Consider the following 27,375-nt stretch of genomic DNA (forward strand, 5'->3'; position numbering starts at 1 on the left):
TGCTGCTCAACTTTTGGGCCTCATTTGGGGGCCTTAGGGTGGGCAGAAGCCAAGCAGCATCCTCCTTCACCTCTGAGGCCCCAGGAGCTCATCCCTGTTGAGCAGAGCCCTTTGGAGAGGTGTGTCTGCAGCCTGCCTTCCCTAACCTGTGTAAATGCTACAGCACTCAATAAAGCCGACTCTGCAAGCTTTGCCCTCCTTCTTGGCACAGAGTGGGCCAGGTGACCTCTGGCACCCATTGGCCCACAGGAAAGGAGAGTGAGGGTGTCTTGTATCCAGGCAGAAGCGGAGGCCTGCCTTCCTCATAATGCCACAGCCCCTTTCTGTTCTCTTTCCTGTTTTCCATCCTTGCACGCCTCATTTCCAAAGGTAGCCACCCTGAGCACCTTTGTCACCCAGATCCTACAGGTTTTATGGTCTTGTGATTTTCTAACCCAGAAATACTTCAGAGGTTTGCTACTAAAAGAGTACAAACTTAATATTTAAATAGCCCACCATCTAAAATAGAATTGTGAACTTAAAACATTTTATTAACAGTACTCTATTATCTGTAAAACCTTTATTCAAAAACAGGTTTCTTAAACTGCTGACTAAGCTTACCTCCTTCACAGTTCAAATAAATTAGTGGGCAAGGTGAGAGCTGGCAGGGAACCCAGGCACCCAGACTGTGCCCTGCTGCCCTTTGGACCAGAAGCCACAGTTCAGAGGCTGTCTTGCTTCCACAAACAAGAGAGTTGCCTACAAGACAGGCGGATGCGAAACCCAAGCTTGGCAGGCTCCAGCCTATAGTTTCCACAGGTGAGGCGTATGGATGGCTGAAACCAGCATCAGGAAGTCCCCTGCCCTTACAGCCATGCTGAGCCTACTCCTGCCCTGGTCACAGCTGAATCCTCAGCACTGGCTACACCTGACTCTGGCTGACCTTTCAGTATTGTCTAGGCAGTTGGCACCATGTAAGCAGAAGACCTTGAAAACAGCCCTGCTGGCAGCCCACCTGCTGCACCCCCGCCCCCTTCCCTCAGAAAAGAAGGAAGCCAGGCAAGAGAGCAGAGGCTAGTGCAAGGGGGTGAAGGAGCCAATTTAATGAGAAACTACAAACAGACAGGGCCGTGATTCACAGTTGACAGGAGGCCATGCAGTGGCAGTGCGAGACCAGGAGAGGGACAGCAGCAGGGTAGAGCATCCATGGGAGCAAGTTCGTGAACAAACCACTCAGGAAAGAAAGGTTGTGCTCAGGCCCAGGGCAGGAGTGGTGTCTGCCAGGGCACTCCTACCACTTGTGGCTGCTACTTCCTCGTGCCCAGCCTGTCCTCCGCCTAGTGCCACAGCTGCTCCTGCTGCCGCACCTGATGCGGGAACAGCCACAGCCAGGATGAGTCAGCTGGGGCAGAGGGCATGGAGCTTACTGGCAAGAAAATTATTGGAGAGATGGAGAGGGCCCTCCGGACCCCACTTACCCACCCACCCACCCCTGAGAAAGCCCTTCCTCCCAAGCAGAGGCTGAGCCTGTATGCAGCAAGGACACGATGGGTTAGGCTCATGGGCATTCCTTCTAGCCACAGAAAATACAAGAGTTCACAGAAGTGTGGCCAGAAAGGGGATCTGCACACTGACCCAAAGAGACCAAGCAGGGGGTAGGGGTGAGAGGCGAGTCCCTTCTTGGCTACCAGGACCAGTCACCCAGAGTCCTCTCTTCCCTGCACCAGGTGGCTCTTGGGCACTTGTATAGGGTGTTAGAGGTCCTGGGTTTGGATACCTGAGAGTTCTGAAGACCAGAGTTGGCAGTCATCATTTCTCTGATACACTACCCTTGCACCCTAGAGGCACAAAGCACCTCAGAACCAGACCCAAACCTCATGACCCTGTCCTGATCCAGACAACTCCACTGGACTCCAGATGGCTCTCCTACTTTCAGCCCAGCAGGTCAAAAACCACTGTGGCTCCAGGCACAGCCCCACTGCAGGCCCAACCTAGGGATTACTGGCTGGTCTGGCTGCTTTTGGTCCCAGGGAGAAAGTCAGAACTGAACCTGTACCTTGGACGGAAATGTGGGAGGACCCCATGGGAGAACCTTCCCAGCTTATCTCCTGATGACAATACTAAGCAAACCAGCATACAAGCTCAGTGCCATCCCCTGTCACCCCCTGACCCTTGGCCTTAAATCCAACGGCAAGTTTTGTTGGAAGAGCTTCAGATGCTCGGGGCACAGCAAGGCAAAGAGGACAAGACTTCCAGGGGACAGTGGTGTAGCTTCCAACTCTAGGTGGGAGTGGGGAAGCAACCACATGAGCACAGGGAGCAGAAGCACAGGGAACCAGACTGACAGGTGGGGAAACTGAGTCCCAGCTCCGTTAGCACAGGCGCTTGTACGTGTAGATGTAGGCTTTGCAGCTGGGGCATGTGTGAGTCACATCCTTGAAGTCGTTGATGAGGCAGGGGATTAAGCAACAGCCCAGGTCACACCTGAATTAGAGACGGAGAGACAGGTGAAGTGTAAGAGAAGGGGTAGAGTGGTTCCAGAGCCCCGGTGGCCTCAGCCTATTGGCACCACACACCTACCCCATGAAGCAGCAGAAGAAACCCAGCACGAAGTTCATCAGGCCGATCTCGTAGGAGATCTTGGTGGTGATGGCCTGCTGGCAGTGAGGACACACAGTCTGCACAGGTGCGCCTTCAAAGATCTCTCCCTGTAGCACTGTCACCGTAGTGGCAGCCCCCGAGGGAACCAGCACTGTAGCTGTGTGACCCCCAGGGCCAGGGTAGGGCCCTGGCGGGTAGGGTCCAGGGGGGTAGTAGCCCATGGGTGGGTGGGGGCCTGGAGGAGGGTAGAAACCTGGAACAGCACAGAAGACAGAGCAGAGAGGTCACTGGCTGCTGCCCACCCTGGTGAAACCCATGACCCCCCAACACCTAGGGTACAAGGTGAGGCCTAGAACTGCCACCCTCCTAATGGAAGCCGTAGAGTCAGTGGGAGGCCTTGTGGCTAGAACTCTGGGTCAAGGTGGCCATCCACACTCTAGGTCCCATGGGACCTGAGACAGCTGTGGAAAGAGCCAGGAACGTGGCCCAGTCTCTGCTTTGTTCCCTTCTGGCATGCAGGAACAGGGCACTCAGTCTCAATGCCCTTGACCACAGGATGAAAAGCCTCGCCTGTCTCCTGTACCTGGGGCTCTCCCCACTGTCAGGTCTAGTGTGCCAAGGTCACGCCCCCTTGACCTTGGCACCCTGTGCAAGAGTCAGACCCTTCTCAGGCCTGAGCACTACTTCCAAAGAGCTGCTGGTGAGAAGAGCCCCAGGTTCCACTGTGGGCTCGAGCCCCAGCAGGGAGAAACGCTGTAGCACCCATCAGCCCTAAGCAGAAGCCAGAGACTGTGGGGCTTTCTGGGAGCTCATCCTGTGGCACAGCAAGTCCACGCTCTACACCCCAGTCCTGGAGCTCAAGCTGGGGCTGGCTGGGTGGGTCAGCAGCCTGCTCGGCCACAGATGTGCATGCACCGGCCGCCCACAATGAAGGACAAATGCCCACTAAGACCACCCCTGATGGTCTCCTTAAGTCTCTCCCAACTTACCTGGAGGCATGTAGGTGCCTTCTGCACTCATGTGGGAGGGAACAAAGCCAGGCTGGGGCATTGGGTGACCTGGTGGCTCGTAGGGTGGGGGACCAATGTCTGCAGGGGGCAGTGGCATGCCCGGTGGGGGCTGCATCACAGCTGGGGAGGTGCGGCCTGGAGAGAGAGGCAGAAAATGGAGGCTCAGCTGGCTGCAGCACAGCACTTGGACTAAAACCACTGTTGTGGCACACAAGTGGGGCCCAGGGTGATCTCGCAGTGGGATCGGATCACACCGTCTGGGGTGGCCACACCAGGGACCCTCAGGAATGGAGAACGTTACCTGGGGTAGGTGGGGCTCCACTTTTCTCCTCCAGAAGAGGGGCTGTGGGACCCCCAGGATAAGGAGGGGGTGGTTCATTAGACATCCTCACTGTGTTTCTGGGACCTGGAGGGAAAACCCAACGTGAACTTGGCTTCAGCCAGCCTGCTCCCCCGCTCAGACTGCACTGCCATGCGGGCTGCTGTGCAGGCCGAGTGACTGCTCTAGGCTCCCAGGCTGAACCTGTGGTTCCCCTGCAGGCATCCCCTGCCCTCAGTCCTACCTCCCTTTACTTTCCTCTATAATAAATCACGCTGGAATGAACAGCATCGTACCCATCTTTAGGGAGAGTGGTCACCGGGTTCGCCCCACCTTCCCTGGGGATAACCCAGCCCAGAGCCACCACCCTTCACACCTCTCCATGGTCACCCTCACTACCTGTTAGGAAACCAGATGGCAAGGATAGAACCCAAGAAGCAGGGCCCAGTGGTGGAAGGCATGGCATCCAGCAGCGTGGGAACATAATCCAGGATCCCCCTCCCCTAACATTTAGGGGGCACTGAGGCAGCCATGGAGAATACTTCTGTACCCAGGGAGGGCATTTTAGGAGGTGTTCTGTTGGTTTTTTACCTCAAATTTCTTGTCTTCAGAGAAGAAAAGCAGGTCAGGCCCCTTACACTGCTCACCTGGACACACGGGACAGGCAGGGCTCTGAGGAGCTGTCAGGAGAGAACAGGCGGCACCTTCTGCACCGGAGCCCCTGGCCAGGGCACAGGTGCGGTTCCCAGCTTTCCTCGTGTGTGGTCAGACAGGACTAACCACTCCCACCACACCGCCGTCCCTGCCTCTGAGGACCTCGGCTGGGTCCTCTGCATCCCCTCTCCTCCCAGCAGCCCCTGCAGATCTTTACCTCATACACGAGGGAGCAAAAGTGTCCGTCAAATGAAACACATTTCCTGACCCCCTGCCCCACCCCTACCCCACAACCAGATCCTAAGCCCCCATTGTCCAGCCCTGGGGGAAGAGGCAGGAAAGCTTCAGTCCCCTTGGGAAGTCACTTTCACTCTTACTTAGCATCATAAAAGACTAAATATTAATAATTTTGAAGTGGGATTCAGTTTTTTAAGCCAAAAGTAAAAAAAATATGTAGAGAACTCACAAAAGGATACAGAGTGAAAAGTGTCTCTCCCAGTAGAACCTGGAGCTCTTACAGCCAGACCATAGAGGGGAGGAAGTGGCGCTCCGTTAAATTTAACAAATCAGTGGCAGGTGCAGAGGGACTAAGTCCAAGCTTGTGGTTTCAACTACAGAGCAACATGACAGTGTGAACAACTGAAGGAAATGGATAGAGAGCTAAAGCGACAACACTCTTAGAGGAAAACAGGCACAAATCGTCATAACCTTGGGCTAATGAGTGGCTTCCTAGGACACCAACACCACCACCACAAAAGGCACGGGACGTTATCAGACCTGAAAACTTCTAGGCTTCCAAGGACACCATCAAGTCTTACACGTCCTTTTATCTGATAAAGGACTTGAATTTAGAACATACTGATGTAGGGCTGGTGCTGTGGTGTAGTAGGTTAAGCCTCTGCCTGCAGCGCCAGCATCCCATATGAACACTGGTTCAAGTTCCGGTTGCTCCACTTCTGATCCAGCTCCTAAATGATGCACCTGGGAGAGCAGCAGAAGATGGCCCTAGTGCTTGGGCTCCTGCCACCCATATGGGAGACCCGGAAGAAACCCCTGGCTCCTGGCATCAGATCGGGCCAGCTCTGGCTGTTGCGATCATTGGGGGAGTGAACCAGTTGATGGAAGACCTCTCTCTCTCTCCCTCTGTATAACTCTGCCTCTCAAATAAGTAAATCTTAAATATATATATATTTAATATATTTATGTATATATGCACACACACACACACACACGCATGTAAAGAAGTCTTAGAGGGCTGGCGCTGTGGCTCACTTGGTTAATCCTCTGCCTGCAGCGCCGGCATCCCATATGGGCGCCAGTTCTAGTCCTGGTTGCTCCTCTTCCAGTCCAGCTCTCTTCTGTGGCCCAGGAAGGCAGTGGAGGATGGCCCAAGTGCTTGGGCTCCTGCACCTGCATGGGAGACCAGGAGGAAGCACCTGGCTCCTGGCTTCGGATCGGCGCAGCACGCCAGCCATAGTGGCCATTTGGGGGGTGAACCAACGGCAGGAAGACCTTTCTCTCTGTCTCTCCCTAACTCTGCCTGTCAAATTAAAAAAAAAAAAAAAAAAAAAGTCTTAGAACTCTAACAAAAAAGATAACCCAATTTTTAAAATGAGCAAAGAATAGGTATTTTTAAAAACATAAATGGCCAAAAAGCCCATAAAAATGCTAATTTTTTCACATTTTCATAAGGAAAATGAAATCAAAACCACACTAAGATGCCATTTCCTAGCCACTAGGCTGGCTAAGATTGAAAAGACAGCAAGCATTATGTAGGGAAACTAGAACCCATGTACACTGCTGGGGAAACCCCACAGAAAACAGTCTGGCAGCTCCTGCAAACCTAGAGCTAACATGTGACCCAGCAATTACACCCATAGGATCTATGCAAAAGAAACTGAAATCTATGTCCACAGGAAAACTTCCATACAAATGTTCATGACAGCATTATTCAAAATACCTCTGAAGTGGAAACAGCCCCTATCATCTATCAATGGATAAACAAACTGGTCTGTCCACCTCATAGAGTATTACACTCAGCTGTAAAAAGGAATAAAGGCCGGCGCCGTGGCTCAACAGGCTAATCCTCTGCCTAGCGGCGCTGGCACACCGGGTTCTAGTCCCGGTTGGGGCGCCGGATTCTATCCCGGTTGCCCCTCTTCCAGGACAGTTCTCTGCTATGGCCCGGGAAGGCAGTGGAGGATGGCCCAAGTGCTTGGGCCCTGCACCCGCATGGGAGACCGGGAGAAGCGCCTTGCTCCTGGCTTCGGATCAGTGCTGTGCGCCGGCTGCAGCGCGCCGGCCGCAGCGACCACTGGAGGGTGAACCAACGGCAAAGGAAGACCTTTCTCTCTGTCTCTCTCTCACTGTCCACTCTGCCTGTCAAAAAAAAAAAAAAAAAGAAGAAGAAGAAATAAAGTCTGACATATGCTACAACTTGGATGAACCACAGCCAACCACAGCCTGTACGAATGTATTCACAGGAAATGTCCAGGATAGGCGATCCACAGAGACAGACAGTTCATTAGTGGTTGCCTGGGTCGGGGGGAGGGGGGAGGAGGGAGGGGACGGGGCATAATGAGAATATGGGGCTTCCTTCTAGGGAGATGGAATGTTCTGAAACTGCTGACAGTTGAATAATCCTGTGGATGTACAAAAACCACTGAGCTGTGCAGGCCAAGTGGGTGAATTGTATGGTGTATAGTTTACATCAGTAACATTTTAAAAACTGAAGGCAAACAAAATGACTCTGCTGTCAGCAGGATGCAGCTGCTGTGGGACACCTTCTAGTCCTTTTAACATCTGCAGCTTGAGGCTCCATGACCACTAGTGCAAAGATTCCATGAAAGGGGCCTACTGACCAATCCCTGTGAAGGCACTTGGCGTGCTCCATGTTGCTTTCACGAGAAGCAAGGAACACCTTTGGCTGATACTTTCCCTTTCTTTGATGTGAACATCTTATGCCTTTTTAGAAGGATGATGCTGATTTACAGTGCCACCTTTGTGTGTATGTGTAAATTACTTATTTAAAAACTAGAGAAAACGAAATCTTCTATCTGATGGTTCACTCCTTAAATGTCTATACAGCAGTCCCAGGTGGGCCAAACTGAAGCCAGGAGCTGTAAACTCAACCCAGGTCTCCTATGTGGATGGCAGGGACCCAAGTATTTGAGCCATCACCTGCTTCCCAAGGTGTGCACTAGCAGGAAGCTGGAATTGGGAACAGAGCTGGCACTCCAATACGGGATGCAGGCATCCAAAGTAGCATACTAACCACAAGGCCAAACACCTACCCCTACACTGCCAACTTTGGATACCACTGTTAACATTGAATTGAAATGTTAAAATTACATTTTTTTCCTGCACTTCTTTGACCACTGTGAGACGGAACCACCTGCTCTTAGGAGCTGCCTGTGTATTATCCTTCCAGGATATGGAAGCCAAGAAAAGAAGGGACGGGCTGTAAGTCTGAGACTCGGCAGTGATTCTCCCATGCTCCTACCCCTCAGGTGAATTCCACTAGCACAGGCTGGGCAGCCTCTTGGCCTTCTCTGTTTAGATCTTATCTGAACCGTGAAAAAATAGCCAACTGTCTGAAAACCTTGACAAGTCTATTGTGCACTTTACAGTAGCTTCTCTGGGAGATCAGAGGCTTTAAAAACACAACCCTCCACACTGGATTTTGTGGCATATGAAGGTTATTAGCCAGGGTAAAAGTATATAGGAGCAATGACTACAGAACAGCTGGAGATCCAAGCTGATCATGAAGGCTGCCCGACAGCCAACATGGTACTGATCCCCACAGTACACACATGTGAGGCGTGGACAGGCAGTGGGGTGCCCAGGACAGCAGAGCACAGAGCTGCACTGTACCTCCAGGGTTCATGAGCTCCTCAGGCAGCGACTCACTCCACAAGCACCTGCAGTGGAAGTGGTCTCAGGGTTCACAGTGAGTCCTGTACGGTCAGATGGGGAATTCGCTGAGCTGCTCATGTGTAGCGATGCATACACCCAGCACAGGTCCAGATGGGGCTCATTTCTCTCCTAGCTCCTTGGGATTTCACAAGTCCAAGAGAGCGTCCTGAGTGAGGATCTGAGAAGTGATACTCCTGACTTGGCCTCAGAATCCATCACGAGACATGCCCTGGGATGCCAGTGTGCTGGTAGCAGGCCCAGGAGGAGCTCCACCTTCACTCAGGCCAGGCATGGTCAAGCCTTTAAGTAGCCGGAAGTCTGCAAGGCTGTTTCATGCCCAGGGTCACACAGCCCTGCAGTCCCAGTGCGAGGTGTTCAAGGATTTCTTAGGAGTCTGAATTCCTGTTTTTTGCTTCTCAGGCACAGCATTACACTCAGCCTCAGATAAAGCAGTATGCCCACTGCCCCAGCCAAACAGTCCTGGGCTAGCATCCACTGGCCCTCGAGGACATCGGAGCTTTCCAGAAGCTAGGGACGTCTAGGATGGAACTCAGTGGTATCTTAAGAAATATATGTGGGGGAAGCTGGGGTTACTGGGTGTCACCTGTTATGAAGACCTCGTAGATCAAAAAGACAACGCAGGTTTTGTCCCCTCCACAGCATTTTCAGTCTGGCCTTTGCCAGGCAGAGGCAGCATGAAGGTTTTGAAGGAAATCCCACAAAACCACCCAGCAGGTGGCTGACTCCAGATCCAGAAGGGAGCGGCAGGTAGAGTAGGCATTATGGGGACCCTGATACAGGCAGCTGCAGCCGCAGCGGTCAGCGGGGCATCCCCAGAGCTCTTCACTCTAATTCATAGCAGTAAGGACACCATAAGAAAGTCCCTAGAATGGGGAGCCACAGGGCAGCCAGAGACTTAAAAGGAGTCTCCAAGCACAGAGGAGGTGATGTGTCCAGGAGGGGCTGGCTCTGAAGGGCCTCTGGGACCGCTAGAGCAGAGAGAAGGGAAGGCAGGCCAGCACATGGCCCTGGGTCAGCAGGGATGGGATCGGGGGCCTGAGGCCAACACTGCCAGCACCTACGGTATTTTCACACAAGAGGAATTACTCAAAGGAAGCTCTGCCTCCATGTCTGTCTGTGGACCCAGGGCCTGTCCGCGCCCCCACTGCACCTTCCTACATGGGTGGCAGGCACCAGGCATTTCTCAGGCCCAGGGCACAGTTTCACTGGTCCCTTTTAACTCACTCTACCCTCCAACCCTGCCATGTACAAGAATGGACACCTTTCTGCAAAGCCACCTCCACATTCCCAGCCATGTTGAATCCGAAATGCTCTCTGCCTGTCAAGCTAGAATTGCAGCACTGAGGGGCTGTGGCACGTACTCAGTGGCTCATGGCTGGCTCAATCCCTGAGGGGAGACTTCTGTCCTGCACCCCAAGCTGAAAGCCTCATGCAGCTCCGCCAGAGTGCACACTTACTCTTTGCTCAGTTTAATCTAACCAGGGGATGCCACAGCCTCTTCCAGCAGGGTGGGAGAGGATAGCTGAGGGTCTTCCAGGATTAAGGATGGAACTGATCTGAGATGCCTGCCAAGGGTCTGAGAGTACACAAAGGGGTTTCAAAGTCACCCAACTGCCTCTCCCTTGCCGGGCCCCTGCTATGTGCCACATGACTTAGCTTCCAGGAGAGAACACATGGCCTTCTGACATGCGGTCGGCACAGCATCAAACCTGAGCTCACCTCCTCTCTCACCCACAGGAGAGGGGTGATCCACACCACACTTCAACAGTGGATGAGCATGAAGCTCAGGAGGGGGGCAAACCTGGGCCTTGGGCAAGTCACAGAGACTCCATCTTATGTGACACGAGGCCAGGATGCCCATCTCCTCCACAAGCCATACAGGAGGAAGGCTGCCCACCAGATATCTTGTGATGGCTGCACGGCTTAGTGAACATACTAAAAGCATTGACCAGTATGCTTTAAAGGGGTGAACTGTAGAATATCTAAGTAAAATCTCAAAAAGGAAGCCAAGGGGCCAGCGTTATGGCAAACCAGGTTAAGTTGGTATCCCATATGGGAGCCGGTTTGAGTTCCAGCTGTTCCACTTCTTTTTTTTTTTTTTGACAGGCAGAGTGGACAGTGAGAGAGAGACAGAGAGAAAGGTCTTCCTTTTGCCATTGGTTCACCCTCCAATGGCCGCCGCGGTAGCGCGCTGCGGCCAGTGCACCGCGCTGTTCCGATGGCAGGAGCCAGGTGCTTATCCTGGTCTCCCATGGGGTGCAGGGCCCAAACACTTGGGCCATCCTCCACTGCACTCCCTGGCCACAGCAGAGAGCTGGCCTGGAAGAGGGGCAACCGGGACAGGATCGGTGCCCTGACCGGGACTAGAACCCGGTGTGCCGGCGCCGCAAGGCGGAGGATTAGCCTGTTGAGCCACGGTGCCGGCCTGTTCCACTTCTGATCCAGCTCCCTTCTAATGCGCCTGGGAAAACAGTGAAGGATGGTCCAAGTGTTTGGGTCCCTGCACCCACATGGGAGACCCAGAAGAAGCTCCTGGCTCCTGGCTTAAGTCTGGCCCAGCCCTGGCCATTGCCGCCATTTGGGGACTGAACCAGTGGATGGAAGACCTACCTCTGTCTCTCCCACTCTCTGTAACTCTTTCAAATAAATAAATCATTTTTTTTTTTAAAGGCAGGCAAACTCATATTCTTTGCTGCATGTGTATAGAATTAAGTAAAAGGGATGGCCATTGTACACAGGAGGGGAGCCTGGGAAGCCCACAGCCCACTTTGGACTGGTGGTTGAGTCCCAGCTACCTGATGGTTCTGATCCAGCTCCCTGCTAGTGAACCTTGGGGACAGCAGATGATGGCCCAAGGACTTGGGTTCCTGGCACTCACACCGGAGACTCAGATGGAGCTCCTGGCTTTGGCATGGCCCAGCACTGGCTGCAATGGGGAGCAAACCAGCAGACAGAAGATCTGTGTCACTTGGCCTTTCAAATAAAATTTTAAAAAATAAAATTAAAAAAAAAAATCCAAACAGATCCACAGTGTTTTGTAATTAATACAATTCTAGGATAGGTCAGTGTTGGGTAACTTCAAGTAGGGTGACAGGGGAGGAGGCAGAGGGGTCCCAGCCACCTGATGTGCTGAGTTAAGCTGCTGGCTTTTAGGACTCCTGCTTCCCAGAGAGGTGCACCAAGCACAGGACCTCAGGGAACAAGTAACCGCCTCTGGCATTCTGTTCCACTCCAACTATCCATTACTCAGTGCACACAGCACTGCAATTAAATCCAAGGCCAAAGGGCAGTAGCCTGGGCAGCCTGCCCACTGCTACAGGCCCCTGTGAGGCAGGCAAGAGGAAACGTACCTTCATGGTGTGGAGCCCTTGCTGCAGGATCTGAGACCACCTGGAAGCTACCAGCCTCACACACATTATCTCCTCCGTACCCCCTTCCCCAAGTCAGAGTGGGGGCTCTGTCACCAAGCCCCTGTGGAATAAAGCCCAGGATTAAGGGGAGGGGAGGGGTGCTCTGGATTGAGACCCCTCCAGACAGATGGTCTGGTTGTACCTGGGCACAGGGGCTCTCCCAGAGCAAGGATGGGCACAGGGAGGCAGAGAGGTGACAGGACAGTCCTGGAAGAATCAGGGCGCTTGGCTTCAGCCTGGCACAGCCCAGCCCATTGCGGCCGTTTGGGGAGTGGACCAGGGGATGGAAGACCTCTCTCTGTAACTCTGCCTTTCAAATAAAAATAAATCTTTAAAGAATTTTTTTAACATGTTCAATGTTTAAAAAATTCATGGGTCTACCTTGCATTTGGAAAAGATCTTGTATACAGGCCCAATTTTCCAACATCAGTTTGGATCATTGGAAACCCTGAGTCACTGTTTTACAGACCTACCAATGTTGAAACATTACCTTGCACAATATAAAATAGCCTACTGTTGGGTGAGCATTGTGGCACAGTGGGTTAGACCACCACCTGGGACACTGGCATCCCGTATCAGAGTGTCAGTTCAAGTTCTTGCTACTCTGCTTCTATACAGCAGCGGGTGATGGCCCAAGTACTTGAGTTCCTCCTACCCAGCTGGGAGCCAGGAGCTCAATTCAGGGTCTCCCACGTGGTGGCAGGAACTCAACCTCTTGAGCCATTATCTGCTGCTTCACAGCGTCTGTATTAGCAGGAACCTGGAATTGGAAGTGGAGCTCGGACTTGAACAAAGGCACTCCGAGATGGCACATGTGTGTCCCAAGTAGCATCTTAATAGCTATGCCAAAAGCCGCCCACTGCTTCTCATGTGACACTGGAATGTGTGGTGGTGAAGAACACAACTTAACAACGTCCACGACAGTTTGGTGCCTCCACCTTAGAGTCAGTTCAGGCTTCTACACCACCAAGGCAAAAGCCAACACAATGAAAAATGAAGGGTAACTAATTAGGTCTTTTTTTTTTTTAATTAATTAATTTATTTGAAAGGCAGAGTTAGAGAGAGGCAGAGAGAGGGAGAGAAGTTTTCCATCTGCTGGTTCACTCCCCAGATGGCCATAATGGCCAGAACTGTGCCGATTCCAAGCCAGGAGCTTCCTCCGGATCTCCCAAGTGGGTGCAGGGGCCCAAGCACTTGGGCCATCCTCCACTGCTTTCTTGGGCCACAGCAGAGAGCTAGGTCAGAAGTGGAGCAGCCAGGACTTGAACTGGCGCCCATATGGGATGCCGGCACTGCAGACAGCGATTTTAACTGCTATGCCACAGCACCGGTCCCACTAATTAGGTCTCTGTGCTATTACTGAACTAGTTCTGACCTCCAGCTTGCTCCCCTGCCCAGGAGGCCTCAGGAACCTCCAGGGAGGCTGTAGAATCACATCTGGAGAACTACTGCACCAGGGGACCCCCACTGCAATAGAAGGGAAAGCGGCACTACCTGCCTAGAAGCTGGGCAGCGTCAGGGCTGCAGAGCCACAGTGAACAAGAGCGGCCTGTGGATCGTTGGGTCCCTCCTGGGGAAAACTCTGACTTGTTCTACCCAGGTCCCATCCCAAGGAAGTGCATACTGCCATGTGAGGCTGTAAGGGAAGCAAGCTGTTGAGAACGTGGGCTCTGCATCAGACCAGTTCAAACCTAGCTCCATCATTTTCTAGTCATGCATCCTCTGAGCCTGTCTCCTCATTTGAAAACGTGGGTAATCGTGCCTCCCTAACTGGGAGATAAAACAGAGTGCATAAACACTGAGGGCAAGCGTGCAGGGCCTGGCACACATGAACACTGAATAAATGGAACCTGCTATTATTGTATGTCCACAACCAATGAAAACGAGACGGGTCAATGCCACTGCTCAGGGTGGGTCTGATCCCAGACAACAGCTGCACTGACTCCACAGTGGGTGGGGAATGTGCTACAGGATCCCAGCCCAGAGTAGCTTGGCCCTGCAGTGTCCAAACTCGTCACAGCAGAGGTTACCTGCTTACGAAAACTCCTGGCCAACTCGGGAAAGGGAGAGATCTAGCAACCCTCCAAAGGGCCTTTCATTTTGGACATGTAGGGGCCTACCTGGGAGCACCCAGACCAGCAGTACCTCTGGGAAGGACACTCCACCAGCAGAGGGCTTGCTTTCAAGGCAGCCATGGCACCAGGATGCCAGCTGCCTCAGAAGGGTTCCTCCCTCCCCAGGAGGCAGGTCCGAGGCATCTGGCCAGGAGCAGGGCATCCTGCCATGCTGGGAAACTCAAGATAGCTTTCTGGCTGGCCCACAGCTTCCCGTCCACTGATCCAAGGAGGTGCCCACTGAGATGTGGACACAAAAACTTCCTGAACCATGCAGGGGTTTCAGGATGCAGTGAGAGGGCTCATTACGACCGGTGGTGTTGCCTTCAAGGGATGGCCCATGGACTGCCTGAGCAACACCCTACCGCTGTCTTCTGTCCTGTTCCCCCAAGCACCCTAGGGATGGGCTCCAGCACAGTCTGTGTGGTGGCCGCTTAGCAAAGCCTTCAGAAGGCTATGGCAGGGCAACAGGACAGTGCTTCCTCCTAGAATAACCAACCGTCTGGCCGGATGCAGCAGTCAAGTCCGTCAGTATGCTGACAGTCACCTTTTACAGCACATACAGGCTGGGAACATGGTATTACCCCTGTATTCTAGTTTACAACCAGGTGGGGGAGACACATGTTAAGTAACCACACCAAAAAACAGAATTACAAACTGTGATTAAAGTTGCAAAGCAAGTATAGGGTACCAGGAAAGGACAGAAAGGTGCTGTTAGGGTCCTGAGAGGAGGTGGAGGAGGAGTTTATGGGCCCAACAGGCAGGAAGGGATTGGGGGACGAGATGAAACAGTGAGGACCCAAGGCCCAAGGTGGGGGATTGTGTCCTCAGGAGTAGCTAGATTGCTGCCTGGGCCATCAGAGCAACCAGGCTCCAGGGGCTGCTCCAGGGCTCTCAGATCTCAGACAAGGAGGAAGGGACTAGCAAGCTCTGCACCAGTCCCTTCACTCTGGGTTTTAGCTCTCCTCAGGGGATCCTCTGGGTACCACTCAGCCTTGCCAGCAGCACTCAGACAGGTCACCTCCCTTTCCTCACCATCAGTGATGCGCTGAGAGCACACAGGACTCCCTGGAATCCCAGCATGCATGCATTCTTTAATCCCTCTGAGCCTTGGTTTCCCCACTTGGAAAATGAGATCCTTGTGAGGCTGAACAGTATACTCCAGAGGTCAGTTTCTACACCAGGACAGGCTCTTCAAGAGTAGTGGCTATTATGGGAGAGGCTTTTAAGCAAGTCACTGTGCAGATACACATCAGCTGAATGAAAGCAAGGCTGTGTTTCTCCCCACACTTTGGAAAAAGGAGCGCAGAATCACAGGGTGGTGAGAAATGACAGCCTAATAAAGAATGCATCAGTCACTGCCAGCTGTACCCAATCCCTTCTCCGCATATTCTTCATTCCAGAATTGCACTGGTACTCAGGGCAGCAGTGAATCAGCTACGCTGTCCCTGTGACCACGTGACTAAGCTCTGATCAATGAGCTGTAGGCAGAAGTGTCAGCACATGAGAAGAAGCCAATGCAGCATGTAGATGGGCATGGGCCCTCATCCTGCCTCCCTCCTGGTACACGGAGGATGGAGGATACAACAGCTCCGGCAGCCATGCCGAGGCCACTACTAAGGATGGTCATCACACACACTGCACACAGCACTGAACTGACCACCTCCCATATTTGCCACACAAGACAGAAATAAACTAACTTCCTGTAGTCAATTACTGGTTAATTAATTCAACTTAGCTATTGACAGGGAATACAAACAAGCATTAAAAAGAGGCCGGCGCCGTGGCTTAACAGGCTAATCCTCCGCCTTGCAGCGCCGGCACACCGGATTCTGTCCCGGTTGCCCCTCTTCCAGGCCAGCTCTCTGCTATGGCCTGGGAAGGCAGTGGAGGATGGCCCAAGTGCTTGGGCCCTGCACCCGCATGGGAGACCAGGAGAAGCACCTGGCTCCTGGCTTCGGATCAGCACGATGCGCAGGCCGCAGCGGCCATTGGAGGGTGAACCAACGGCAAAAAGGAAGACCTTTCTCTGTGTCTCTCTCTCTCTTACTGTCCACTCTGTCAAAAAAAAAAAAAGATATGTTACCGGGGCTGGTGCTGTGGCACAACGGGGTTGATGCCCTGGCCTGAGGCGCCAGCATCCCATATGGGGACCAGTTCAAGACCCAGCTGCTCCATTTTCCATCCAGCTCTCTGCTATGGCCTGGGAAAGCAGTAGAAGATGGCCCAAGTCCTTGAGCCCCTGCACCCATGTGGGAGACCCAGAAGAAGCTCCTGGCTTCAGATCAGCGCAGCTCCGGCCATTGTGGCCAATTGGGGAGTGAACCATCTGATGAAGGACCTCTCTCTCTGCCTCTCCTCTCTTTATGTAACTCTGACTTTCAAATAAATAAATCAATCTTTTTTTATTATTTATTTATTTTTTGCCAGGCAGAGTTAGACAGAGAGAGACAGAGAGAAAGGTCTTCCTTCTGTTGGTTCACTTCCCTAATGGCCACCACGGCTGGTGCTGTGCTGATGCGAAGCCAGGAGCCAGGTGCTTCTCCCGGTCTCCCATGCAGGTGCAGGGACCCAAGCACCTGGGCCACCCTCCGCTGCCCTCCTGGGCCACAGCAGAGAGCTGGACTGGAAGAGGAGCAACCGGGACAGAATCTGGCGCCCCAACCAGGACTAGAACCCGGCGCCCATATGGGATGCCAGCACTGCAGGTGGCGCCTTTACCCACTACACAAAAGCACCGGCCCCAATGCATGATTTTTTTTAAAGATATCAAATGTTTATTTTTAAAACAAATAGCTGTAGCATTTGCATTCATGGATGTGTGAGCAAAGCATGCTAAAGAGGAAACAGTCAAGCAAAAAGGAAATGGAGAACAAATTTGTTACTCTTAAGCAGAAGCAAAATCAAAAGGCATAGGGAGGCTGGCGCTGTGGCTTAACAGGCTAATCCTCCGCCTTGCGGCGCCGGCATACTGGGTTCTAGTCCCAGTTGGGGTGCCGGATTCTATCCCAGTTGCCCCTCTTCCAGGCCAGCTCTCTGCTATAGCCCGGGAAGGCAGTGGAGGATGGCCCAAGTCCCTGGGCCCTGCACCCTCATGGGAGACCAGGAGAAGCACCTGGCTCCTGGCTTCGGATCAGCACGATGCGCCGGCCGCAGCGGCCATTGGAGGGTGAACCAACAGCAAAAAGGAAGACCTTTCTCTCTGTCTCTCTCTTTCATTGTCCACTCTGCCTGTCAAAAAAAAAAAAAAAAAAAAAAAAAAAGCATAGGGGCACGCATTTGGCGCAGCAGTTAACACACTGCTTGAGATGAACATATCCCACATTGGAATGCCTAGGTTTGAGTCTTGGCTCCCAATTTGTTTCGTGCTAATGCACACTCCGCGAGGGCAGGCGGTGGTTCAAGCACTTGAGTCCCTGCCACTCATGTCAGAGACCTGGATTGAGTTACTTTCTCCCAGGCTTTCTGCAGAGGGTGTGGTGGGGTGGAAATGAGGGGGAGTGTGAGCCAATGATGAGAGGCCTCTCTGTCTCTCTGTGTCTCCAAACAAACAAAACGACAGGACTCAAAGTTTGGTTTTGAACATAAAAACAGTTAAGACTTCTAGGAACTATGATGATGGTAACAACTACAATTTGCATCATGCTCGATTCCTGTCCAAGCTCTTGGCAAACCACTGACATTCCCCGCAGCGGTCAGCAGCACAAGCAACAGCAGGGTGGGTGTGTGTGACTTTGTGTGACTTTGCTGGAGGACACTGGGCTACCTGTGCATGCTGTCTGACTCATTAGCTCCCCTTCAAGGACATCAGCAGACCCGCGAGCCAAGATTCACAGCAAAGATGTTTATCTGCATCACTGTCTTGCTACTCAGCCGGAAGGACCTTGTTCAGATACAAGGTTTGTACTATCTGTACAAAGTAACTGTATTCACTCCTAACGGGTATAGATCTGTTTTCATCAACATAGGAAGATGGCCTTGCACAGCACTGAGTGAAGGGGGAACACAGCCACAGTGGGATGGTGTGAGTCCACTTTGAAAGTGGACATTTCCGGGGCCTGTGCTGTGGCACAGAGGGTTAAAGCCCTGGCCTAAAGCGCCGACATCCCATATGGGCGCTGATTCTAGTCCCGGCTGCTCCTCTTCTGATCTGGCTCTCTGCTATGGCCTGGGAAAGCAGAAGAAGATGGCCCAACTCCTTGGGCTCCTGCACCAGCATGGGAGACCCGGAGGAAGTTCCTGGCTCCTGGCGCAGCTCTGGCCGTTATGGCCATCTGGGGAGTGAACCAGTGGATGGAAGACCTCTCTCTCTGTCTCTGCCTCTCTCTGTAACTCTTTCAAATAAATAAAATAAATCTTCAACAAAAAAAAAAAGTGGACATTTCCTAAGGGCGGTTTCCTCGGGGGAGGGAGACTTTGGGGTGGTTTGTTTACATAACACAAGCACACGGAAGCTTTTTCTGTGTGCTTCTCATCTGTCTAGGATGGCAGCCCACTGAGTGGTTCTTCTCTCCCCACGCTCGTTTCACTGTACTGGTTTTATGTGTATTCCTCTGTATTAGCTCTGCCTAAAAGAGAGAACGCTCCGCACAGCCCTCGCTCTCCTCAGTCAGCACACAACCTTGGTACGGGTCTTGGATGAGTCTGGCCTCTCGACCAGATCATCTCCCCGGGGTTGCAGACAGATGGACGGCCTAAATCTATAAACGTCACCCAGGGCCACACTGGCCTCAGAGACCCTGTCTAGAGAGCCAGCAGAAAGTTACCTGACAGGAGTATAGGTAATAAAATCCCCATCAGACAACTGATAAAACCAAGAGCTTGCCCGAGGTCACTGGCTGGAGCCAGTGCTGAGTGCACAACCAGACCCACTGGCCAGGCGTCCCCACCAGCCCACCCAGGCACGGCGCGCTCAGGAGCTGGCTTCTGGCACAGAGACTGGAGGAAGAACAGACAGGAGGGGAAATGCGGGGCAGACACAGCTGCAACCACAACTAGTGAGTAAACAAGTCATCTGCACCTGTCCCCAAGCAGAGCCTGGTCACCAAGAGGACAACTAATTTTAGAAATACCGTGAGTTGGCCGGCGCCGCGGCTCAACAGGCTAATCCTCCGCCTAGCGGCGCCGGCACACCGGGTTCTAGTCCCGGTCGGGGCACCGATCCTGTCCCGGTTGCCCCTCTTCCAGGCCAGCTCTCTGCTGTGGCCAGGGAGTGCAGTGGAGGATGGCCCAAGCCCTTGGGCCCTGCACCCCATGGGAGACCAGGATAAACACCTGGCTCCTGCCATCGGATCAGCGCGGTGCGCCGGCCGCAGCGCGCTACCGCGGCGGCCATTGGAGGGTGAACCAACGGCAAAAGGAAGACCTTTCTCTCTGTCTCTGTCTCTCACTGTCCACTCTGCCTGTCAAAAAAAAAAAATAAAATAAAATAAAAAAAAAAAGAAAAAAAAAAAAAAAAAAAAAGAAATACCGTGAGTCTAAAGAATCACCACAGAAGTGATCAAAATGGAGCCCCCCCAAAAAAGCAAAAAATCTCTACCCCTGTCTACATTCAGCTGATACAAAATGGACAGGCTTTCAGCTGACTATTTTAACCAGTTCTGTGCTGGGTTAGATCAAGATGTGCCATCTGAATCTTCAAGAAAGCACCAGGCCCTTACCTGCAGCCAAGCCCTGTGGCCACACACACCATGTCCCCTCAGCTGGGAGAGTTAATTCAGACATCAGTGCCTCAACTAGGCCAGGGAGAAGGGCTCCGCCTACTGCCAGGCCTTGCCCAAGTTCCCAAATGGAAATCTCTAGGGTCCCCTTTTTTCTTCCACACATCTCAGTGTCACTGTGTACACCTGAACACTAGCACCCTCTCCTTTCTCACAACAGTGAGGGCTGGGTCTCACCTTGCGACATTTAGATATCTCCCATTACAGGGCATTCTGTCAGTTATCGGAAGAATGTTCTGCTGGCTGAAGAATACTGGCTGCAGTGACCTACGTCAGAGCCTGTATGGCCCCTTAGAAAAGTCCCAGGTAGACTCAGAAAAAAAGAAAACAACATAAAACATGCAGATTAGTGATCATCCCTGGGTGAGATTTCATTACTGCAGACAGCTGATGTTGCAAGAACACTCTAAAAGCACACACAGTAAGGAGCTGTGCTGCAGAGCCCATTAAAAAAAGTCCTGAGAAGATGCAACCAGTCTTGGGCACGGTGGCCTGGGGCATTGAAAAATACATTCGTAACTTGCTCTGAGGTTAACAGCTCCTGCGGCGAGGACACAACAGTCAACGAAGATGCGCAGGAGGAATGGAAATGAAAGCAACTGCAAGTGGCAATTTTATATTGCATTACATGAACTGATATACAGAAATTAAATGACTATCATTCCAAGTCAACATCTGAACAGAAGCACTTCTGGATCTTGGGAAACTGGGGCTCACATCATGTGAGGGGTTGCCAGATGTTTGGTCACATATACATTTCACTTTGATATCCAGAGAACGCCTCTCAGGGCTGGAAAGGCCATCAACGATGACAAGATCCCAAGTCTCAGCTGAGATTGATTTAGGCATCAAATGTTTACTAAGCAACCAACAAAGGCAGGCATCATATCTTGCAAGGTGCCAGAAATCATGGTGGGCTGCTCCATCTCCTGTCCAGCTCCCTGCTCATGGCCTGGGAAAAGCAGCGCAAGATGGCCCAAGTGCATGGACCCCTGCACCTACGTGGGAGAGACCCGGAAGAAGCTCCTGGCTTCGGCCTGGCCCAGCCCTGGCCACTGCAGCCATCTAGAGAGTGAACCAGTGGATGGAAGATTTCTCCCTCTCCATCTCTCCCTCTCTCACTCTAACTTTCAAATAAATTAATAAATCTCTAAAAAGAAAACAAAACTGAAGTACTGCATCCAGCCCCCTGCTTTTCCCATGGCAAAGGCCAGGCTGGAGAGGAAAACAGGACACATAATGCGCTGTCTCCCGCGATCCTGTGCCTCCCGCAGCTCGCAGGCCATGTGAGCACTTTCAAGGGCCAGCTTTGGAACCTAAGCCACCGAACATACACTTGAGAGCTCAACTCTGCTTCAGAACAGCATCTCCAGTGCACAGGGCAGGCAGAGCAGACACGTGTGCCCTGTGTCTTGGGAGGTGGCCAGAACAGACGCACACCCACGGCCTGGCGCAGGCAGGGAATATGGAGAACCCACGTATCAGGTGCTCTCCTAGGCACTGGGGGAAACAGCATCTGTCCTCATTCAGCTTGTGTTTGGCAGGGCAGAAGGGAGAGGGGGAGGAGTAGAAAACACAGACACACGTAAAACACAGAGCACTTCATACGGTGATTGGTGTCATGAAGGAACTGAAAGTAGGGAGGGGAGTGCTGTGAAGCTGCAGTTCTGAACAGGGAAGGTTTCCCGGGCAGGGGTTCTTCCAGCACAGACCTGAAGGAGGCCAGGCAGCAAGCCATGGGCACAGAGAGTACAAAGTGCAAAGGCCTGCACAGCTCCAGGCCAGCCCAGTGGCAGTGGCTGAGCAGAGAGGGCGTGGGAGTGGGAGGAGCCAAGGGCAAGGAGGCGGTGGGCGAGGCTGGGGCGCAGGCCTCTGTAAGGGAAAGATGCTTTCACTCTGAGAGCTGGGCAGCTTCTGGAAGCCTTAGAAGTCAGGCGGCTCCACCGGTCCCCAACCTCTGAGGAAGTCCTGATGTCCAAGAGACGGCTTCTCACAGCAGGGAAACCCGGAGAGGCTGGTAACCACCACCAGATGCAGCTCCTCTCTGGCTAACCTGTCTCGGGCCCCAGAGAACTGGGTCACAGTGTGGCCACACTCCAGGCAATGCAGCCAGGCACACACACCTGGAACCTGAGCTTGAGCCTCCTGGGGGACACAAAGTGAGGCCTTAGCTCGGGTGATACAGAATGCCCGAGAGCTGAGACGTGTTACCTGAGGCCTGCTGACACTGAGCCAGGAAGGACTCTTCAGGCTCAACACTGAGGTAGTTTTATTTAGCAAGATCCTTAGTATCCAAGTTTCTTTCTCACCACCTCCTTTTTCAGTGTCTGCCTGTTAGACTCTTCCCTCCAGCATCAGTCCCTCCTGCAGGTTCCTCATCTCACAGTCCTTGCCCTCAGAGCTGCAGGGCCGCCTGAGAAAACTCAAAGAAGATACTCAGCAACAGGCAGCAGGGGCCAATGAAACCCTGACAGCGCTGCAGCCCAGAGCAGGGGAGGCTTCAGGGCCTGCAGGAAGGTGCAGACAAGGAGCTCCAGGCTAGGGAAACTAGAGAGCTACGCCCAAAGGCCCACTCGCTCAGCCAGACTTGCACAACCAGAGGGAAGAGACGGTATGTGGGGCACTAGGCAGCACACAGCACACAGAGACGGTGTGTGGGGCACTAGGCAGCACACAGCACACGGCTGGGCAGGGCACGGGCCTGGCTGACGCTCCTGGGCAGGGGCTTACTCCCCGTCTCTTCACACTGGGCAGCTGAGAAGCTTTCTACATTTCTCCTTTATCAGTCCTGCTTTGGTTCACAAACCTTTCAGACTATGTCCTATGATGTTCACGGTTTAAGGAGAAAAGTCTGGATTTGGTCCCATGCTCCAGATCTATGGCGTCCACCCCAGTTCCACTGGACTGCAACCTGCACTTTTCCAAACCACCCATACATACTTTTGATTATGTGAGGTTTAGGATTAAACGCAGCAGACTTCCTTTAAAAAAAAAAAAAAAAGTCTAATTTATTTTTAGTTATTTGAAAGGCAGAGTAAAAGACAGCAAGAGTGAGAAAGGGACAAAGTGAGAGAGAATTCTTCCATCTGATAGTTTACTTCCCAAATGTCCCCAAAGCCAGGACTGGGCCAGGCAGAAGCCAAAAGCCCAGGACTCTACACAGGTCTCCCATGTGGGTGGTGGGAACCCAGTTACTTGAGCCACCATCTGCTGCCTGCTCAGGTGCATGTTAGTGGGAAGCTGGATCAGAAGTGGAGCAGCAACTTGGACCCAGGCACTCTGATATGGGATATGTGTGTCCCAAGTGGTGTCTAAGCTGCTCCAAGAAACTCCCGCACTCAGTGGGCTTCCTACACTATTCCTAACCTAATGCCCACTCCCAGCAGCCCTGGGGCCAGAGCACAGCCACATCTGAGATGGCTTCCACATCAAAGTGCCTTTGTCTGGGGCTAGTTTTGTGGCATAGCAGGTAAAGCCACCACATGCAATGCTGGTATCCCATATGGGTGCTGTTCGAGTCCCGACTACTCCAACTTTGATCCAGCTCCCTGCTAATGCCTGAGAAAGCAGCAGAAAATGGCCCAAGTGTTTGGGCCCCTGCCACCCATGGGTGGGAACCTGGATGAATCTCCTGGCATTGGCCTGGCTGCTGCAGCCACCTGGAGAATGAACCAGTGGATAGAAGATCTCTCTATGCATCTCACTCTAACTCTTTCAAATAAATAAATAAACAAAAAAAAAAAAAAAAGAGAGAGAGAGAGAGAATTTGTTCATGGTTAAAAATCCAGATATGAAAAGATCATAGCCAACTGCACAGAGCCGTAATCACAGCAGGGCTGGGAGAGCCCACAGTTCTGTTGTCCACTATCCGTTCAAGCCATTTGTTTCAGAACTAGGTGTGACACCCTGCTCTGCCGTTATCTGGCAATCTTGGGCAAATCACTTAGAAACTCTGGCTGCTCCCACTACCTCCCTGGGTGACAGGTTTTAGTAAGGTACAAAAAATGGCCACAAAATGTTAAAAATCTCAGTCCTGTCTGCTTCCCTAACTTGTAAGGCTACTGTTCTTAAAATGTTTATCAGTGCTAGGAAACCCAGAACTAGTAGGAGTGAGCATTCTCCTCATACCCTACCCAAGGAAATACCTGCACACCCTCTACCTAACTGTGCCTGCTGTGGTCTCCTCGTCTTGAAGGAGAAGCCCAGATGCTATTAACACTTCCTGGGCACAGGCACAGTTTCTACTGAACCCTTAACACCTCCTTGTAGTCACACTCAATGGTGCTGGGTCATCCAATGGACAGACCAATCAGGGGGTCACTGCACCCACAAAACAGCAGCACTCAACAAGTAACACGAAATGGTTTCTGGAAAAATGACCCAACACTATAAAAACATCACAACTGCCTTCATGGAAAAAACCAGAATGTTACTGAACCTCTTTATCCTGTACTTCAAAGGCTTCATATTTTTACTTCATTTAATGTCAGAGGACCCTCATCTTTTTAAATTTATTTATCTGAGAGACAGAGTTACAGACAGTGAGAGGGAGAGACAGAGAGAAAGGTATTCCATCTGCTGGTTCACTCCTCAAATGGCCACAACTGCTGGAGCTGGGCGAATCCAAAGCCAGGAGCCTCTTCTGGGTGTCCCACACAGGTCCAAGGGCCCTAGTGCTTGGGCCATCTTCTACTGCTTTCCTGGCCATAGCAGAGAGCTGGATCAGAAGAGCAGCCGGGACTAGAACCAGCACCATATGGGAATGCCTGCGCTGCAGGTAGAGGAATAACCTACTGCACCACAGTGACAACCCCAACCCTCATCTTCTTAGCACTTAGAGCACAAGGAGGTCTTCATCCGGCCAAAGCACTGTTCACCTATCACAGCTGTAGTGAGCAAGGCTCTGGGAAGGCAACTACCTTGTTCCCGGCTTTGTAGTGACAGAGACCTCCAACTTGGTCTGTCACCTTCCAGTGCAGGCAGGTGCTGGTTCAGAGACTGCATCACCACCAGAGCACGGCCTGATGACTCACAGAGCAGGGGCAGCAGTGAGCAGACCCAGCGACCCACAGGCTCAGGAGCTGGCCAAACCAGCCGTCTCCCTGGGCCGGTGGCCCTCTGGAGGGGGAAGGAGTTCTGCTGCAGGCCTGGAGCCGAGCACCCCCCTTCCTCTGCAGCACTGTATTGCAACACAGACCGGCTCTGGGAGAATCCTGACTGCAGACAGATAGGGACACAAGAAATCTCCCGTCACCAAGGCCGGCCCTTTTCTGCCCACTGAAGGCCAACATCCTGTGCAGAACTGCCCCCAAATGCTGCCTTCTCACCAGCACATCCTCCACACAGCCAGGACATCCGTGTAAACACCACGACTGTAGCAGCCACATCTCCCTGTGTCCTCTGAATGCTTCCGCAAGTGCAGACCAAACGTCACGAGGCCTGTCTCTTCTCTCAGACACATGAATGGGGCAAGGGGGAGTATGACGTTATGGAACAAACTGCTGGGGTCAGGAGACTCCGAGCCATGATCTCTAACTCATCAGCACCATGAGCTGGCCGACTGTGAGACACAGCCATTTCCCCAGCGCTAGCACGCAGCAAACCTGCAAGTTCAAACTGGGGAAACTTATCCGATAAAGAGCTGGCCCAAGGCATGCGAACTGACTCACTTCCGTCATTCTCAGCCTGCTGGGGTAGTCTGGCCTTCAGGACACATTCCATCCACTCCCTCTCAGAACAATGTTTCCTGAAGTATTGTTCACTCATACCAAGTTTCTGCTCTTAGGATAATTCTAGCACCGTGGCTGGTTGTTTTTTATCCTTGTAAGAGCACGTGCAATACCCATTCACCCTATGGAAAAATCTCCAAACCTCTTCAGATCCTCAGGGCTAGGAGACAAACTTTCAAATACCTAGGACCTCTGTTTGTTACAAATCAGTAAGCAAGAGGAATTCTTGGTAATTATATGCATGCTTAACTATCTGGTGGGGGGGAGCACACTGATGTCTCCAACCCACTTGGACAGGTGTAACCAAAATAAATAAACCACGTAACAGATCTGTTACACAGACATGTTGACTGCACAGGCATCCACTACAGAATTCCCACAACTTTTCCTTATGTTCCGAATGTTTCATAACCAAACGTGTTTGGGGAGAAGTCATCTGAACACCTCTCCCGTTAAGGGCAGGCAGCACACAGGCCTGGCCCGCCTCTCCTCTCCCAACTCCTAGGTGAGCCCCAAGGGGAAACGCTTCGTACCACGGAGAGCGCTGCGATTTCCCTGGGACGGCCCTGCCCAGCGTCGGCGCCAGATACCTACAATCCTGGAAGGTCTCCTGCCCCAGGGCCCTCCACGCTGTCGCCCCAAGTGTGCCTGAGAATTATCCGGGGAGCTTATTAGGAGCAAATCCCCGAGCCACGTCTCATAACTACCGCATCACAATCTCGGGGGGGGGGGGGGGCCCAGGAACCTGTCCGTTTAACAAGGGCCGCAGGCGGGTCTGACGCAGGCGACCCCAGCTCGCGTCAGCACCAACAGCCGCTCTCCCCACCCCACCTGACACCTGTTGAGAGGCCCCCGAGGGACCCACCTCCACCGAGCTCCTGACGGCCGAACACCAGGCCGGACCGAGCCACCGCCTCACCCAGCGCGGCGCACTTAGCCACGGCCCCGACCTGCACACGCGGTTAGGCCGGGCCGGGGAGGGACTGCCAAGGTCACCTGCGCGGCTCGGCGCGGGGACCCTCCTCCCTACCCCCTTTCCTCGAGGACACAGCGCCCGCTCCCTCCTCCCCCTCCGTCTCCTGCTAAGAACGCGAGGGTATTTTCCCACGCTACTCCCCGACAAAATGCGTGGAGGCGGGATAAGCACACTGGAGTCAGCAGCCCACGGCCCGGGGTACGGGGCGCTGTCCCCGAAGCCCAGCCGCCGCAGACACCGAGACCCCAGGGCCGCCCGGGGGGAAGGGCCCAGCTACGCAGCGCCAGGAACCCGTTACCTCCAGAGCCCGGCGCCGAGTTCAGCCGAGCGCAGAGACCCGCCCAGGTCTTGCGGGCCTCCGGAGCAGCCCCTCGACCCGCGGTCTGCGCGCACCGCCCCCGCCCGCCTGGATTCTGGGAGGCGCAGTCCGCACGCGCGCTCCCACAGCGTTCGTCGGCAGCGGCGGAACTACGACGCCCGGCATGCACCGCGCGGCCCCGGGGGCGGGGCGGGAGCGCGGCCGCCGAGGTCGTCCCTCCGCCCGAGGGGCGCGACGCCCAGCCCCCCGGTCTGAGGGTCCAGGCGGCGGGGTCGGGGGCGGAGGTGTTCCCGCCGAACGCGTCGAGGCGACTCACCGTCCTCCGCGGCTCCACGGCGGTGGCCGCAGCCCCAGAAGCGGCCGCCTCAGCAGCGGCTGTCGCCACAGGAGCCGGGTAGGCTTTGGAGCGGCGCCGAGGCCCGCGGCGGGGGGCGGGGCGGGGGCGGGGCCCGTGACGCGCGCCGGTGACGTCAGCGGGGCGGGGCGCAGGCTGAGCGCGTCGGGGGTCCAGGCAGGCGTCTAGGGGTGGGCGTCGGGGGAGCCGGGAAGACGCCGGCTTAGCCCTCCGCGGAGGCCGTCGGGTTACAGGGCGCGCCTGCCTTCTTCCT

General features: G+C 53.4%; 2 protein-coding genes across 4 annotated transcripts in view; one reads left to right on the forward strand and one right to left on the reverse strand.

The window, feature by feature from the left end:
• Nucleotides 1-1,471: 1,471 nt before the first annotated feature.
• On the reverse strand, nt 1,472-27,176 carry CDIP1 (cell death inducing p53 target 1). 2 transcript variants are annotated; one of them, XM_062180979.1, is made up of 6 exons: nt 27,084-27,176; nt 4,501-4,589; nt 3,892-3,996; nt 3,570-3,725; nt 2,560-2,833; nt 1,472-2,463 (listed from the first exon to the last, which is right to left on the reverse strand). In XM_062180979.1, exons 3-6 carry the CDS (start codon nt 3,974-3,976, stop codon nt 2,352-2,354), a joined length of 627 nt encoding a protein of 208 aa, XP_062036963.1. In that variant the 5' UTR covers nt 3,977-3,996; nt 4,501-4,589; nt 27,084-27,176; the 3' UTR covers nt 1,472-2,351. The 2 variants fall into 2 exon arrangements, with proteins under 2 accessions (XP_062036963.1, XP_062036962.1); XM_062180978.1 differs by lacking the exon at nt 27,084-27,176 and adding an exon at nt 26,747-26,840.
• The window catches only part of C21H16orf96 (chromosome 21 C16orf96 homolog), a 92,663-nt gene continuing 92,359 nt past the window's right edge, over nt 27,072-27,375 (forward strand). Inside the window, exon 1 of one of the 2 annotated variants that reach the window (XM_062180974.1) lies at nt 27,072-27,161. The gene's annotated coding sequence lies outside the window, so the exon portion shown is untranslated. The remainder of the gene's footprint in view (nt 27,162-27,375) is intronic. The other variant, XM_062180975.1, reaches the window with a different exon arrangement.

This window comes from Lepus europaeus, chromosome 21, assembly GCF_033115175.1.
Source record: "Lepus europaeus isolate LE1 chromosome 21, mLepTim1.pri, whole genome shotgun sequence".
NCBI classification, from domain to species: domain Eukaryota; kingdom Metazoa; phylum Chordata; class Mammalia; order Lagomorpha; family Leporidae; genus Lepus; species Lepus europaeus.

Bases quoted from the DNA above. Each gene is read 5' to 3' on its own strand.
- CDIP1 (XM_062180979.1), bottom strand. From the start codon at position 3,976: ATGTCTAATGAACCACCCCCTCCTTATCCTGGGGGTCCCACAGCCCCT. The intron at 3,726-3,891 runs GTAACGTTCTCC...CTCTCTCTCCAG, and splicing joins TGGAGCCCCACCTACCCCAG to GCCGCACCTCCCCAGCTGTG. The intron at 2,834-3,569 runs GTAAGTTGGGAG...GTGCTGTTCCAG, and splicing joins AGGCACCTACATGCCTCCAG to GTTTCTACCCTCCTCCAGGC.